Source organism: Lepus europaeus, chromosome 10, assembly GCF_033115175.1.
Source record: "Lepus europaeus isolate LE1 chromosome 10, mLepTim1.pri, whole genome shotgun sequence".
Classification (NCBI taxonomy): Eukaryota; Metazoa; Chordata; class Mammalia; order Lagomorpha; family Leporidae; genus Lepus; species Lepus europaeus.
Genome location: NC_084836.1, coordinates 99,800,134 through 99,814,930, shown reverse-complemented (window position 1 = coordinate 99,814,930; position 14,797 = coordinate 99,800,134). Strand labels below are relative to the sequence as shown.

The 14,797-nt window shown below is 60.2% G+C and overlaps 1 protein-coding gene across 1 annotated transcript; it reads right to left on the bottom strand.

The window, feature by feature from the left end:
* Positions 1–3,084: 3,084 nt before the first annotated feature.
* Positions 3,085–4,274, bottom strand: ID1 (inhibitor of DNA binding 1). Its single transcript, XM_062202324.1, has 2 exons — positions 3,725–4,274; positions 3,085–3,523 (listed from the first exon to the last, which is right to left on the bottom strand). The coding sequence occupies exons 1-2, from the start codon at positions 4,145–4,147 to the stop codon at positions 3,482–3,484; spliced, it is 465 nt and encodes a 154-aa protein (XP_062058308.1). The 5' UTR covers positions 4,148–4,274; the 3' UTR covers positions 3,085–3,481.
* Positions 4,275–14,797: the final 10,523 nt, after the last annotated feature.

The window sequence follows — 14,797 nt, the reverse complement described above, 5'->3', positions numbered from 1 at the left end:
TTGAGTGGAACCCAGATGGAACGGACATCCTGCACGGGAAGCCTGGCTGCTGGAACGGCCTCCAAGTCGGTGACCCCGCGTGGCCCACGGCGGGTCACCCCACCTTTCTGGTGTCTCCCTTTTCTCATCTAGGGCATGGGGGAGGAGGACATGGTGGGGCTGTTGAGATACTCCCTTGAGTAAGGCCCCAAAACATTTTATGTTCCCATGTACTGGGGCCGGTGCCGTGGCTCACTTGGTTAATCCTCTGCCTGCAGCGCCGGCATCCCATATGGGCGCCAGGTTCTAGTTCCGGTTGCTCCTCTTCCAGTCCAGCTCTCTGCTGTGGCCCGGGAGGGCAGTGGAGGATGGCCCAAGTGTTTGGGCCCATGCACCCGCATGAGAGACCAGGAGGAAGCACCTGGCTCCTGGCTTCAGATCGGCGCAGCACGGCCGTAGCAGCCATTTGGGGGGTGAACCAATGGAAGGCTTTTCTCTCTGCCTCTCTCACTATGACTCTACCTGTCAAAAAAATATATATATGTGTGTGTGTATATATATATATATATATATACTAAGTGTCTGCTCTGAGCCAGTCCTGGAGTTGAGAAAACTTTTATGTGCATTGGGGTCAGGGGACCCTGCAGGCCCGAGTGCTGAACCCATTTTCCAGATGAGAAAAGAGAGGCTCAGAGAGATGAGGTGATGAGCCTCAGGGCTCCTTCAGAGACTCTGTCCTACCTGCCTCCCTGCTAAAACGTGAGCCTTTTATGAGAACTTTTTAGGATGAACTTTTTAGGATGAACGTGTGGTCCCAATGGCCCCCCTCAAGGTTATGAAGATTAGAGGAACTGATTTTTGCAAGAGCTGAGTTTGGCGCCTGGCAGGTAACAAGCGCTCTCTAAGCTTGTTAACTAAAGAGACAAGGACTTCGGGAAAAGCAGAGTCCAGGGCCCAAGAAACTTGTCCCATGCAGGAGGGGTTAAGTCGTTAATGATTTCCCAAGGAGCAAGGTTTTGTGCGCTGCTCGCCCGCGCGCGCGCGCGCGCACACACACAGGCGCCGGCACACACAGCGGCGGCCTCGGCCCCCTCCCTCGCTCCCTCGCTCCCTCGCTCCCTCCCTCGGCGAGGCCCGGAGCCTCTTATGCAAGCCGCCGGCGCCCTCCGTTCCCAGGCCCGGCTGCAGCTGCGGGCGGAGGGGCAGGGCGGGGGCGGCGCGCTGTTTGTCTAGCGCGGCCGTGCCAAAGACCGCGGGCCCCAGACAGCCAGGCGCCTCCGTACACCTGGGGATGCTCAGGTTAAATAGCTCCGCATTCCTCGGGCCCAGCTGATGGAAACGCTCCCAGGCCGCCGCCGAGCCGGCCTCCAGATGGGCTGGGCCCGGGCCAAAGGGGAAAAGAGGGAAACGTGGAATCCAGAGTGCGACTGAGTGGCGGGGGAGGCGGCCCGGGCCCGCCGCAGCCCCTTCCTCGCCGGGAAGGCGGCCGTGCCCCGGAGGAGTGCGCGCGGGGAGCCCGGCCGCGGCCCCGTGGGTGGGCTTGCGGGCGGGGGGGGGGGGCCCACGTGGGAGGGAGTGGGTGCGCACGTGTGCCTCCGAGGACGCTCCAAGGACACGCAGGCTGCAATTAATAATGAGAATGTATAACTGTGTCACACTACGTGCCAGGCACTGCGCGGGGTGCGGCCCTGAATTTTTATTTCGTTGACCATTTTGTGAGGTTAGCCCTAGCAAGCAGCCGCCCGGCGCGGGGGGGGGGAGGGGAGGAGGCCGAGGGCATAATTTACCTACCTGTCTCGTGTTTGGTGCAATCTAGAACATGCTTGAGAGGGCTGGTGCCTGGCTTCGTGTTGATGGGGGCACTGACCATTAATCGTGACCATTAATTTGAGAGGGGGGAGTTCGTCTCTGAGCTCCTCTCCTGTTACAGAACCTGGGACCAGAATCCCCCTGTGGCCAAATCCTCGGGCTGCCGGCCCGGGGGCTGCTGCTTGTCTCCCCTTTGCCTCATTGAGCAGACACTTTCATAGCCCACTCCCCAGCCAGGGGACTCGGTTTCTCCACGTGTAATTCGTGGGCTTGGCGGGAAGGTGTGCCCAGGGCCTCCTTGCTGCTCCGGCAATTGCTCCTCCTCCCACCAGAGATCTGCAGAGGACCCCCGAGGGGGGCATTCACCTCCAGAAAAGTCACAGAACCCCCCACCCCCACCCCGCCACACAGATGCCCGCACTGCACTTAGGGCAGCACAAGCCCGAGCAGCTGGGAGGCACTTATCTGCAGGACACATGTGCCTGCTCACATTCACTCTCCCGCCTACAGCCCCCAGCCTGGACAGGAGCAGAAGACCCAGCCCGGTGGATGGGGAAGTGTCCAGTTCACTCCTGCCCCACATACAGGCCCCAGGAGCACAAGCACACGCGCAGGGCCAGGGCACCTTTCTCCTGCTCAGAAGCCAGGGCAGGACTCGCCCACTCCTCTTGGGGCCCACACAGGCGCCCCAGGGCAGAGGCGGTTCAGTGAGCTGCTGGCAGAGCCCGGCCAGGGTGAGGCGGCTGGGTGCAGACCCAAAGCAGGTGGCCCGGCAGCTGTGCCCAGCCGGGCCCTGCCAACTTGCTCACCCACTTGGACAAGCTGGGAGCCGCAGGGCAGCCTGCTGCGAGAGGAACCTTTCTGGGGAACTGGGGACAGAGAGGGCCCTGGGCCCCACCTGGTGGGGGGAGGCGGGAGGCCCCAACCTGGTTCTCCCACTTCAACAGCTTCACTGCTCCCCCACCCCAGAGGGGGCCCACAGCAGGTTCATCTGCATTTTAACAGCCTCCCCAGGTGATCCAGATGGCCCGGGACCACTCTGAGAGCAAGCCCAGCGTGTAGAGGATTTAATTTTATGACACTAGGGAGCAGGGAAATGGCCAAGGATGGGGGGAAAGAAAAGACTTTAAAGACACCGGAAACACTCATTCAGGTCGCCAAGAGCCACAGTCCAGATGTGGCCCTGCAGGCCCCCTCCCCCCAGCACCAGCTGCAGCAAGGGTCAGAGTTCAACCCCCGGCTCTGGCCCCTCCCCTCCCCGCCCCGCAAGGAGAAGTCACTGCAACTTCACCACCATCTAAAGTATTTGTTTAATAACAAAAAAGAAAACACCCCCCACAGAACTATTGTAAAACAATATTCTCAGCCGGTGATCATTGTAATATACAATACAAAGCAATTTCCTCAGAAATCTGAGAAGCACCAAACGTGACCATTTTTTAAAATGTCCGCTTTTCAAAAAATAGAAACACACGGGGGAATGCCCCCCAAAGTCTCTGGTGGCTGGTAGGCGTGGAGAGAGGGTCGGCCCCTCCACCGCGGGCCCCCAGCCCCGGGCCGGACTCGGCAGGGGCCCGAGGGCCGTAGATCTGTCTGGTTTCTCCCGGGTCTTGCGACACTGGGGGTACCCGGGAGCGCTGACTCGTGCTGCCCCCCGGAGCGCCGGGGTCCGCCAGCGCCTGGGGGTGGTGTTTCAGCGACACAAGATGCGATCATCCGCGGGAACACACGCCGCCTGTGAAAACGAGCCAGAGGTGAGACGGAGGGCTACACAGGGGGCAGGTGCAGCAGGCGCAGCCCACCCGCCGCCTCCCCAGGAGACACTTTCCCGGTGTCCTTGGGCATCCCTGCCCCGCCAGGTGCCCCAAAGCATGGAGCGGACGCGGTGCCAGCCCCCGCCCCCGCCCCGACGGTAGCCCAGGGCTCCGGTGCTCACCTCGGCCGTCAGGGCGCTGATCTCGCCGTTGAGGGTGCTTAGCGGAGCCCGCACGGGCAGCCCCCGGCCCCCTGGGGTTCCGACCTCAGCCTCGGAGTTCAGCTCCAACTGCAGGTCCCTGATGTAGTCGATCACGTGCTGCAGGATCTCCACCTTGCTCACCTTGCGGTTCTGGGGCAGGGTGGGCACGAGCTCCTTGAGGCGCGAGTAGCAGCCGTTCATGTCGTAGAGCAACACGTTCACCTGCTGCTCGTCCAGCAGGGCGGGCAGGCGCGTCCCGCCGCCGCCCGCGCAGCGCGAGATGGCCACGCTCTGCTCGGAGAGGCAGCGCACCACCTCGCCCGCGCCGCCCGCCGCCTTGCCGGCCTTCAGCGCGCAGCTGGGGCCCGCGGCGGCCGCGGCGCTGCCACTGGCGACCTTCATGGTTCTGGCGACCGGCTGGGAGAGAGTGCCGAAGGCGAAGAGGAGGCGAGCGCTGGGCTTGCGAGCGAGCCCGGAGCGCGCAGGAGACGGTTGTAGAATGCGAGAACGCCGCGCCACCCTCCCGCTTTTATAGAGACGCCGCGGGCCCCCCCGAGGGGCGGGGTCAGAACGTTCAAAAGCAGCCAATGGGGGTCCGGGGGCGTGGCCTCGGCCTCCTGGGTCCCTCCTCCTGCTCCCGGGGGCGCACCCGCCAGTGGGTGGAACGGCCGCCCAGGTCTCGGGAACAGCGAGGGCACCGGCCAGGGAGGCGTGTGGCGGTGGGCACTGCCTGCGGCTCCTCAGGAAGGAGGCGAGAGCGGTACTGCCGATGACTGAAACGCCTCAGGAGCCATTTTCCTATGTTCACGCTCTCACCTCTCGGTTCCATTCTACAGATGAGGTAAACTGAGGCCAGGACGGAGCCGCAGTGGCCTCTGGGTCTCCCAGAGAGCCCAGGGCTGGCCCCCGCGTTTCCGGCCTCTCTCGGACCTCCAGGAACCAGGGCCGAAACTGAAGGCGAGCTGACCTTTACACCCTGCTCCCGGGGCTGGTCGCCGGGGAACGCAGTTGTGGTTGCTCCTAGGACCCGGAGGGCCCACCCAGATCCCTGCAGGGTTAGGGGCTGGGTCTCTGCGCCCCGAACTACGCGGAAGGCGCACAGAAGACTCTACCCCGCGTGTGCAGCCCTGCCTGCAGGCATCTGCAGCAGCTAGTGACTTTTAGTTTTTCTCCCTTTTTTGGCTGGGTTCTTGCTCCCCTCGAAGACCTCGAGCGGGGTCTCCCTCCCACGGCGCGGCAGCTGCGGCGCTCCAGCCGCCCCCCTCTCTCCGGGGCTGGGCTGTGTCAGCGTCTGAACAAGCGGCTCAGACCGTTAGACGCCAGGCTCGTGACGTCACCCATTCATAAAACCGGGACGGGCTGTCAGGCTGGCGCCGCGCGGGCGGTAGCCATGGAGACGGCAAACCGGGCGGGAGCGTCCGCGCGCTCCCCCCGCCGTCACCTGCAGACCCCGGGCGGGAGGCCTGGGAATGCGGCGCTCGCGGGCGCGGGTGCCGGGCAGGGGTCGCCGTACCTCGCGGCCCCACACCTGCGAGGCCCCCTGCCCAGCCCCGCAGCTTGGGATGCCCCCCCCCCCCGCGCCCGCCCCAATCTCTTTAGGGGAAAGAGGCCCGAGTTCCACTTGCAGCTCTGTGAGTCGTGCCTGCTCCGAGAGCCCCGGGTGCTTCACGTCCTGGTATTTCGAGAGCGGGCAGCACCCCTGTTCTCGCCGCCCGACAGGCACGGTGGGAAGCCTTTGCCCTCGGTTTTCGGCGGTTCTCTCCGCACGTCCGGCGAGCGGAGCCGTGCGGAACCCAGGCTTAGAAAGTCTGCAGGAGTCGCAGCTGATGCGCGGGCTGCACCGAGACCACAAGGCTCGTTAGGGCAATGCAGGCCCTTCCTTCTGAGAGCCCCGGGCGTGCCAGCAGCGGGGACGCTGAGGCCTGAGCAGGGACACAGTGCTGCCTGCATAGGAGACTGGCATGATGGCTCCTCCGCTGCCTATGGCCAGGCTCTCTTGTTCCCGGAAGTTAGGGAGCGGGAACCCTAAGTGTGTCCACTACCTCCCCAAAAGGAAACCAGGCCCCGGGTGGGGGGGGAGGGGCCCGGCCTCGAAGTGCCGGCATCGCCCACGGGCCTGGGTTTCAGTCCCAGCTGCTCCACTTCCGATCCAGCTCTCTGCTGATGTTCCTGGGAAAGCAGGGGCAAAATGGCTGTGGTACTGGGGTCCCCTGCCACCCACGCAGGACACCCCGATGGGGTTCTAGGCTCCTGAATTCGCTGGGCTGTTGAGGCCATTTGTGGAATGAACCAACAGATGGAAGATCTCTATTTATATCTCTCCCTCTGTTTCCCTAACTCTGCCTTTCAAATAAACAAAAATAAAATAAATCTTAAAAAAGGAGAGCAGCCGCAAAGGACTGATAGACACATCAGTAATTAATTACCCATCCCCTTACCACACCCCCCCACCTCCATGTGCCCCAGACTCCCTGGGCCCTGTGTGCCAATCCTCCCATGATGGGAAAAGAAAAGAACTGTTGGAGAATGGATGGGACACGGTCAGTGGAGGACACGCGGGTATTAGTTCATTACTGAGTGTTTATGAGTGGACCCAGCAATTCTGCTCATGGCAAGTCAGCCCCAGAGATACCTACAGAGACAGGCGCGCGATGCCCATTGAGTGCTGGTTGTAAGAGTGGAAGCTGAGTCGGATCAGCGTGGTGCACTGGCCGCGGCAGCCATTGGAGGGTGAACCAACGGCAAAGGAAGACCTTTCTCTCTGTCTCTCTCTCTCTCACTGTCCACTCTGCCTGTCAAAAAAAAAGAAAAAAAAAAAAAGAGTGGAAGCTGACATGACCTAAATGTCTATCAAGAGTAGTGTTATATGAACCAGGACTGGCAATCAGTGCTGCGGACTGGCTCTGAGATATGGACATGTCATTCGGAGGGAAAGCAAGGGACAGACTGAGGGGGTCCTAGACCCAGTGTAGGTAAAGCAGCAGAGGCACTGCTCCTAAGGATGAGGGTCTGGAAACGGAATGAGAAGTAAGAGCGCAGAACTCAAACAGTCCGGTGTGGTTTCTCTGACACACAGCCCGAGAACAGGCACAGCTGATCTGCAGTGGAAGTTATCAGGATGGTGGTGGTCTCTGGGAATGGGGTGGGGAGAGGTGCCAGGGGCGGGGTGCAAGGGGACTTTCTGGAAGGAGGGAAATGTTCCCTGTCATGATGCAGTGTGTCTGCAGGTGGATGAGCTGGTCAGAACCTGGTCAGCGTGCCCTTCATTGTGTTTTTAAATTGCACCTCAAAGAAACACTGGCAAGCCGCGATGGGGAAGTGGGGAGAGAAAACATAAACGCCAACTTATTAATAGGGTTGCCGCTGTAGAGAGTGATGGAGGGCAGCAGGGAAAGCCACCGTGTATGAGAGCCGGTCCTAACCTCAGCTGCTCCACTTCCAATTCTGCTTCCTGCTAATGCACCCAGGGAGACAGCAGATGATTGAAGTGCTTGAGCCCCTGCCACCCACATGGGAGACCTCATGGAGTTCTGGGCCTCTGGCACATGGGGAGTGAACCAGCAGGTCAAAGATCTGTCAATTTCTGTGCTCTTGTTCTCTTTCTAGTGCTCTGCCTCTCAAGTAGGTGAAATGAATTAAAAAAAAAAAAAAAAGTGGGCAGGGGAAAGGAGCGATGTAAGGATGTAAGTAGGAATTCCACTTTTATCTTCACACAGGTATTTCATTCTTTAAGATTTATTTTTAGGGGCCAGCGCTGTGGTGCAGTGGGTTAAGGCCCTGGCCTGAAGCCCAGGCATCCCATATGGGCGCCGGTTCTAGTCCCAGCTGCTCTACTTCCTATCCAGCTCTCTGCTGTGGCCTGGGAAAGCAGTAGAGGATGGCCCAAGTCCTTGGGCCCTTGCACCTGTGTGGGTGACCCAGAAGAAGCTCCCTGGCTTCTGGCTTCAGATCAGCGCAGCTCCAGCCGTTGTGGCCATCTGGGGAGTGAACCAGCAGATGGAAGACTTCCCTCTCTGTCTCTACTCCTCTCTGTAACTCTTTCAAATAAATAAAATAAATCTTTAAAAAAAAGATTATTTATTTGAAATGCAAAGCAACAAAGAGAAAGAGGGAGGAGGGAGACTGAGAAAGATGGGTCAGTCCCTACATGCCTGCCCCAGGTGGGGTTGAGCAGAAGCCAGGAGCCCAGCATCCCACCCAGGTCTCACATGGTGACCATCACCTGCTGCTTCTTGGGCTAGACATCAGCAGGAAGTTGACCTGAAGCAGAGCTGGGGCTGCAACTGAGGCAGGAAATGGGAAGCAGGTACCCCAAGCAGGATCTTAACCCCTGCGCCAGATGCCTGCCCCTTAACAATTTTATTGACATGTAGGTGACAAGCAAAAACTACACAACTCTAAGATAAAAAACTTTAAAAAGATTTATTTGGGCCGGCGCTATGGCTCAACAGGCTAATCCTCCGCCTAGCGGCGCCGGCACACCGGGTTCTAGTCCCGGTCGGGGCGCCGGATTCTGTCCTGGTTGCCCCTCTTCCAGGCCAGCTCTCTGCTGTGGCCCGGGAAGGCAGTGGAGGATGGCCCAAGTGCTTGGGCCCTGCACCCCATGGGAGACCAGAATAAGCAACTGGCTCCTGCCTTCAGAACAGCGCGGTGCGCCGGCCGCGGCAGCCATTGGAGGGTGAACCAACGGCAAAAGGAAGACCTTTCTCTCTGTCTCTCTCTCTCTCACTGTCCACTCTGCCTGTAAAAAAGTAAAAAAAAAAAAAAAAAAGATTTATTTGGAAGGCAGAGAAAGCAAGCGAGACAGATGGAGGGAGAGAAAGAGAGCTTCTATCTGCTTCTCTCTCCATATAATCACAACAGGCAGAGCTGGGCCAGGCTGAAGCCAGAAGCCAGCAACTTCATTTTGGTCTCCCACACGGGTGGCAGGGGCCTAAGCACTTGGGTTGTCACCTGTTGCTTTCCCCAGCACATCAGCAGGAAGCTGGATCAAAAACAGAGCAGCTGGGACGTGAACCAGTGCTGTGATACGGCATACTGGAGATACGTGTGGTGGCCTAACCTGCTACATACCACCTGCCCCAGTAGGTACTGAACTTTTTTTTTTTTATGGCTATTTGAGTCAGCATCATTATTTCCAGATTCATTCTTGCTTATTCATTTTTATTGGTAAGTAGTATTCCATTGTGTGGCTATTCCACACATTGCTTCTCCATTCACCTATTGAGGCACATTTGGAGCCTTCGCAGCTTTAGGTTAGAACAAACGAAGCTGTCCAAGCATCCAGTGTGCAGGTGCTTCTGTGAGCCTGGGCTTGCATTGCTCTCAGATATTTATTAGTGGAGTAACCAGTCACATGGTAGGTATTTTTTTTTAAAAAAGACTTATTTGAAAGGCAGAGAGAGACTGATCTTTACCCACTGGTCCACTCTACAAATGGCCACAGCAGCAAGGTGTGGGCCAGGCTGAAGCCAGGAACCTGGAACTCTGTCTCAATCTCCCACGCAGGTGCAGGGGCCCAAACACTTGGGCCATCTTCCACTGCTTTCCCAGGCCATAGCAGAGAGCTGGACTGGAAGAGGAGCAGCTGGACTTCAAGCTGGCTTTGCTGCAAACAATGGCTTAGCCCACCGCACCCCAATGCTGGCCCTGGCCATTGTGGCCATTTGGGGTGTAAACCAGCAAATGGAAGATCGCCAGTCTGTCTGTGTCTCGTACTTTCAAATAAATCTAAAAGAAGCATAGAAGGAGAAGAAGTAATACAGAGGGCCAGCGCTGTGGTGCAGTGAGTTATGCTGTCCCTTGTCACGCCAGCATCCCACATCAGAGTGGGCTGCGCGGCTCCCTATCCAGCTTCCTGCTGATGTGCCTGGGGAGACAGCAAGTGATGGCCAAAGTGCTTCTGTCCCTGCCACTCATGCGGGAGATGGAGTTCCACGCTCCTGGCTCTAACCTGACCCAGGCCTGGTTGTTAGGGCCGTCTGGGGGCATGGACCAGCAGATGGAAGAGCTGTCTCTCCCTCTCTGTCACTTTGCCTTTCAAAAAAAGAATTAAAAAATCTCTTTTTAAAAAACGCAGATACTTCTGCCTGCCAAGGTTACCGTGAGGGGTCCCAGAGCTCAGCCTGGCATAGTAGGTGCTAGTAAACTGTGGGGGGGGGGGTCGCCTCTTCAGCACCAGGCGGGACCCCTGGCACCCCGTGGGCTGCAGCTGTGCCTCCAGGGGTTCACAGTGAGCCTGTGAGCCAGGCTTACAGACCCCATGAAAGGCCCCCTTCACTGAGCTCCCCTCAAACTCCAGGTCCTGCCCCGATCCATCCCTGGCCTGCGGGGAGACGCTGGCACTCCTTCAGTCCCACACATTGAATCCACGGCACTCCTGGCCCTGGCTTTTCTCTCTTGCATGTTGAAGGCCTGACAAGGAGTTTAAATAAAGACTTTCTGTTTATCTCCCTGCCACACAGATGGTTTTCCCCGCCCTCTCGCTGGTAGGGGGAGTCCAGCGTGCACTGTCCCCGGAGTCCTGCCTACCGAGGTCACCTGGGGAAAACAGGCCCCCTTCTGCTGGTGCCGCCAGGCCTGGGTTCCCGCTCAGGGTCTCCTAGAAGACCAGGGCCCAGAGGGGAAGAGGGCCCAGCCGTTGGCATTTCAAATCCTGGCCGTACCCACGGCAGGCTGCGCCTCAGTTTCCTTGCGTGTGAGCCAGAGCTCAGGTTGCGGGACTGTGAGCAGGAAATCACGGGTGTGGGAGCTGAGTGCAGCACCTGGTGAGGGGGCGGGGACGCCTTGTCACTGCGATTCCTGGTCGCCACTCCTCCCTTTCGGCTTTCCACGGCGTCTCCGGTCACTCAGCGCTCACTCAGCGGCAGACGCTGTGCCTAATGTCCGCTAAGCTCCGAGCGCAGGGATCACAGGAACCGGGTTCGGTGCCGGGATCCAGAGCCCGTCGCCCTGCCTGGCACCCGGGGTGGGGGGGGCCGCTCCGTGAGTATTCGCCTCATGACAAGCGGGCAGCCCGCGGACCACGCGCTGCCCTTTACAGCCGAGGCGAGCCCGAATGACTTGCTTCCCATCGCGCTGTGCGGAGGGTGGCACTGGACCCTGAACCCGGGCGGCCAGGACACCGAGGCGCTGCGCGAGGCGGGCGAGAGCTCGTGCGCATGCGTGTCCACACGGCCCAGCGCGTCCTTGGTGACGCGCGTCCACGGCCAGCGCGCTTCCCACTGGCCCTCAGGGGACTCTTGGCCTTCCAGCTGGGGGGCGGGCCTGCCCGGCGCCACGTGACCCGCGCTGGCCCTGGCCCGGCAGCTGCTCCCCAGATGTGCCCGCAGAGCAGTCTCCGCCGCCAGGCCGGCGCCTCTGGGCTGGGGCGGCCCGAGCTGCGGGGGAGAGACCTTTGGCTCCGGCCGTCCCCGCCCCCACCCCGAGACTGGAGACCGCAGGCCTCCCCGCTTCCAGAACCCTGAGTCCAGCCTGCTCTGGGGCTTTGCCCGTCACGCTGCGGGTACGCTCGGACGCGGCCCCCGGCCCGCCGCGCCGGCCCCTCCCGGGCCCGGCTCAGCCCTGCCTCAGGGCCCTTGCTCTTACTGGTCCCGCTGCGTAGACCCTCGCCCGCCGACCACACTTCCCACTCTCCAAGCCTCAGGTCAAGCGCTCCCGCCCAGAGGCCTTCTCAGCCCCCTGGCCTCTGTGCGTTCACCTTGCCCTGGTCTTGAGTATGCACCGGATGTGTTCCCGATGCAGGGCTCCCCCTCTGCCCCTCTTCACTCCGGGGCCCTGAGCTCTCAGGAGGGCAGAACCTCCTGAGAGGCTCCGTTGTTTGGTGCACTGGCGCCGGAGCCAGAGAAAGCAAGCAAGTTGCTCGAGGTCACACAGCATGGCCTTGGAATCGCGGAGTATTTAGAGATCTGGCCTCGTGGTCCTCGAAATGGGTGCAAAATTTGAAGTACTCTGTCCCCCACCCTCACCCTGCCCTGCCGCGAGTTCTGACTGTGCCTAGGACACAGACAGCACTGGGAACTGGGCACGGCGGAGTGGACGGCTCCGCGCCCCTGCAGGTTCTGTAGCTGGGCGCAGAAGGGGTGTCAGGGCTCCAGACTCTCTGCCAAGTCCCCTTCCCCCAGTCTGGGTCTCGCTTTCCCCGTCTGCAAAATGGGGCCTGTCGCTGGCCCTTCACCCCCGAGAATTCTGCGCTGGGCTCCAGGGTCATTATTTCAGGGAGTGGCAGAGTCCAGGCCTCCATCCACCTTTCGCCTCCCATCCTGTTTTGCAAAGAGGCCCAGAACAATGGACGGGAGGCTGGAGCCTGGCAGTCTGGGCCCCTCCCCGGGTCCCCTGCAGATGGAGGGGGTGGGGCCTTCCTGCGGACAAAGGGCCACTGCGGCCAGAGGGAGGGGCAGAGCCCAGCCCAGGGAGCCCCCATCTTCGGGCACTCGGCACGGGGCCAGACCTGCAGGGCTGCACATGCGCAGTGCTGCACTCTCCCACAGAGCCACCGTGGAGCGCACAGAACTGCACAGCAACATATCACACGCATGTACAGGCGCCACACCAGTCAACACACACAGCCAGCAGAGCAGCCTACCCAACTGCCCACCACAAAATCTACCCTCCTCTACACTGCAAACAGCAACTTCAACACACAAACCCAACGCTCAGCTGCACCACCGACACAGGTCCCCTTCCACAAAAACAGGCTGACGGGGCCACGCATCAGGACACCCGGCTGCCACACCTGAGAGAACTCCACTCAGCCCCCAACAACGGCTATGCATAGTTGCACACACCCTACACCGCAACACCACACACCCGTGCGCTCCCCCGACCGCAGCAGCCACACCAAGATGCTGCCGCCGCGTGCGCCCCCAGCCTTAGAAAAAGAACCCAAGGCCAAAGCATATAGCAGCTTCCTCCTGGCACCCACCCATCTGGCCTCCCACCACCCCTGAGGTCTTACTAGATGTAGACAAACCCCTTACCCTCAACACACAGACACACACACACACACACACACACGATTCAGAATCCTGCGTCAGCTCCACAGACACACAACCATGCCTACCCAGACCCCAGGTGTCTCACGCCCACGAATGCAGGCCTGGGCCCTGCCCAGGGTGGAGGTGTGAGAGCCGCTCTGACCCTGGCAGCCACAGAGGTTGGTGCTACCAGCCAGGCCTGCCCCAGGCTTGCCGGCCCCACCCCAGGCAAAGCCCAGTAGAGGCCACTGCCCCCAGTTGTAAGGCAAGAGCCAGATGACTGGGGGGGGGATGGGGGAGTGGGGGCCTCAGTGCTCCCCCTCCGGCGTTCGGCCTGGCCTTTCCTTGACTCACCTGCTCCCTGACACCTGGCTCTTCCTCATCCACGCCCCACGCTCCAGGGCCCAGAACGCAGGCGCCAGGTGAGACTGAATCTCCCAGGACCCCACCCAGCTCCCTGCCCACCCCGGGGAGCCTGGGGCAGTCCCCGCCCAGCCCGCCCTGCTCAGCCCCACCCCAGCACCAGAACCCCAGGGCTGGCACCTCCAGCTGCTCCCTGACTCAGGCCACCAGCAGAGCTAGCCTCCTCACCTACGGTGACTCAGGACAAGGTCTTCCTGAGTCGTCCTTTAAAAAAATATGACTAGGATGATTTTGCTGGGGGCAGAAAGCAATGATGCTGGCCGACAGGAAGTGAAGTGTGCATGGGAACCGAGCAGTGAGGGCTGTGGGAGACCAGAGCCCCGCTCCCCGCCCCTCCCCAGCCCTGACAGTGGGGGAGGGGAAGGAGCACCCATCCCTGCGTCGCTGTGGACCTTCAAGGCTGTCACTCAGAGCTTGGAGCAGGGCTGAGGGGGTCAGCACTCTAGATGCTGGTTACTGTTCAACACCGAGCGCTCTGCCTCTCCGGAGGTAACCCCGGTTCGGTGCTTGAGTCTCGGCCCCAAGTGATGGAGCTTTACCATCCTCAGGTGGCAGCCATGCCAAAGGCACTTGCTCTTGGCCAGAGTCACTATACGCGGAAATAAACGCCACCTGCTAGGAGGCTGGCTCCTGGCTGCTGTAGCCACACGCTGGGGACACAGAGGTGTTGTCCATAGGCGCTGCAGCCACCTCAAGGGGCCCTTACTCCAAGGACTATGTTCACAAGAGCATGCTTTGTAGCGTCTCTCTGCTCCTGACAGCCCATTGAGTGGCGCTGCACCTGTGGACCCTGTGAGGCGGCACTGGCCGGCCAATTTTTGAGTGCTCTGATGGGGAAGCTGTGGGAGGCATGTCCCAGGAGAGACTGCCTGTCAGCTAGGGGAGGTCAAGGAGGCCTTCCTGCAGGAGGAGGTCACTTCCCAGCAGAGACGGGAAACCGTGAGGAAGGGTGAGGCAGATACAGCTGAGGCCCAGTATTTGCACACCTGGGAGATCTGCAGGTGACAACCAACACATCACCTTGTAAACGACTAAAGTCTGATAATATAAAATGTCGGTGAGAATGTGGGAAAATACAAACCGGCACGCACCGCGGGTGGGTGTGCAAACTGGTCTGATCACCTGGGAACTCCATGTGGCAATGCCAACGCCGAGTACAAGCGAACATCTGAACACCCTGTGACCCAGCCGCTCCGCCCACGCACGCACGCAGCCGGCAGCCGGCGCTGGCAAGAATGCGCATGCGCAGCACCTGCTGCCCCCGGCACCCAATGCAAAGCCACCGCCGCGGAGATCAGAGGACCAGGGCCTAGTATGCAGCACTGAACAGGTAGGAGGCAGACCTGTGTGCCTTGTGCTGGCTACACCCACAGATGGGAGCATGCTCAGGGAAAATGCTAAGTGTCAAGAACACACCAGCAAGGCTGATCCATTTATGGACCTAAAAGTGTAGAGACCTGGCCGGGAAAAAAACCTGCCGGTCATGATGTTGATCAGGGAGGGGTGGGCAGATGGTCTTGGAGGGCAGGGAGGGGGTCTGGCTGGGACAGGAGCACTTCTGCACAGCGTCATTCTTAAAGGCGTAGGAGGGGAGCGAGCAGAGCGCACTGCACAGTGCGCAGCTGCGGCTGGAGGGAACAGGGTGCTAGTAACA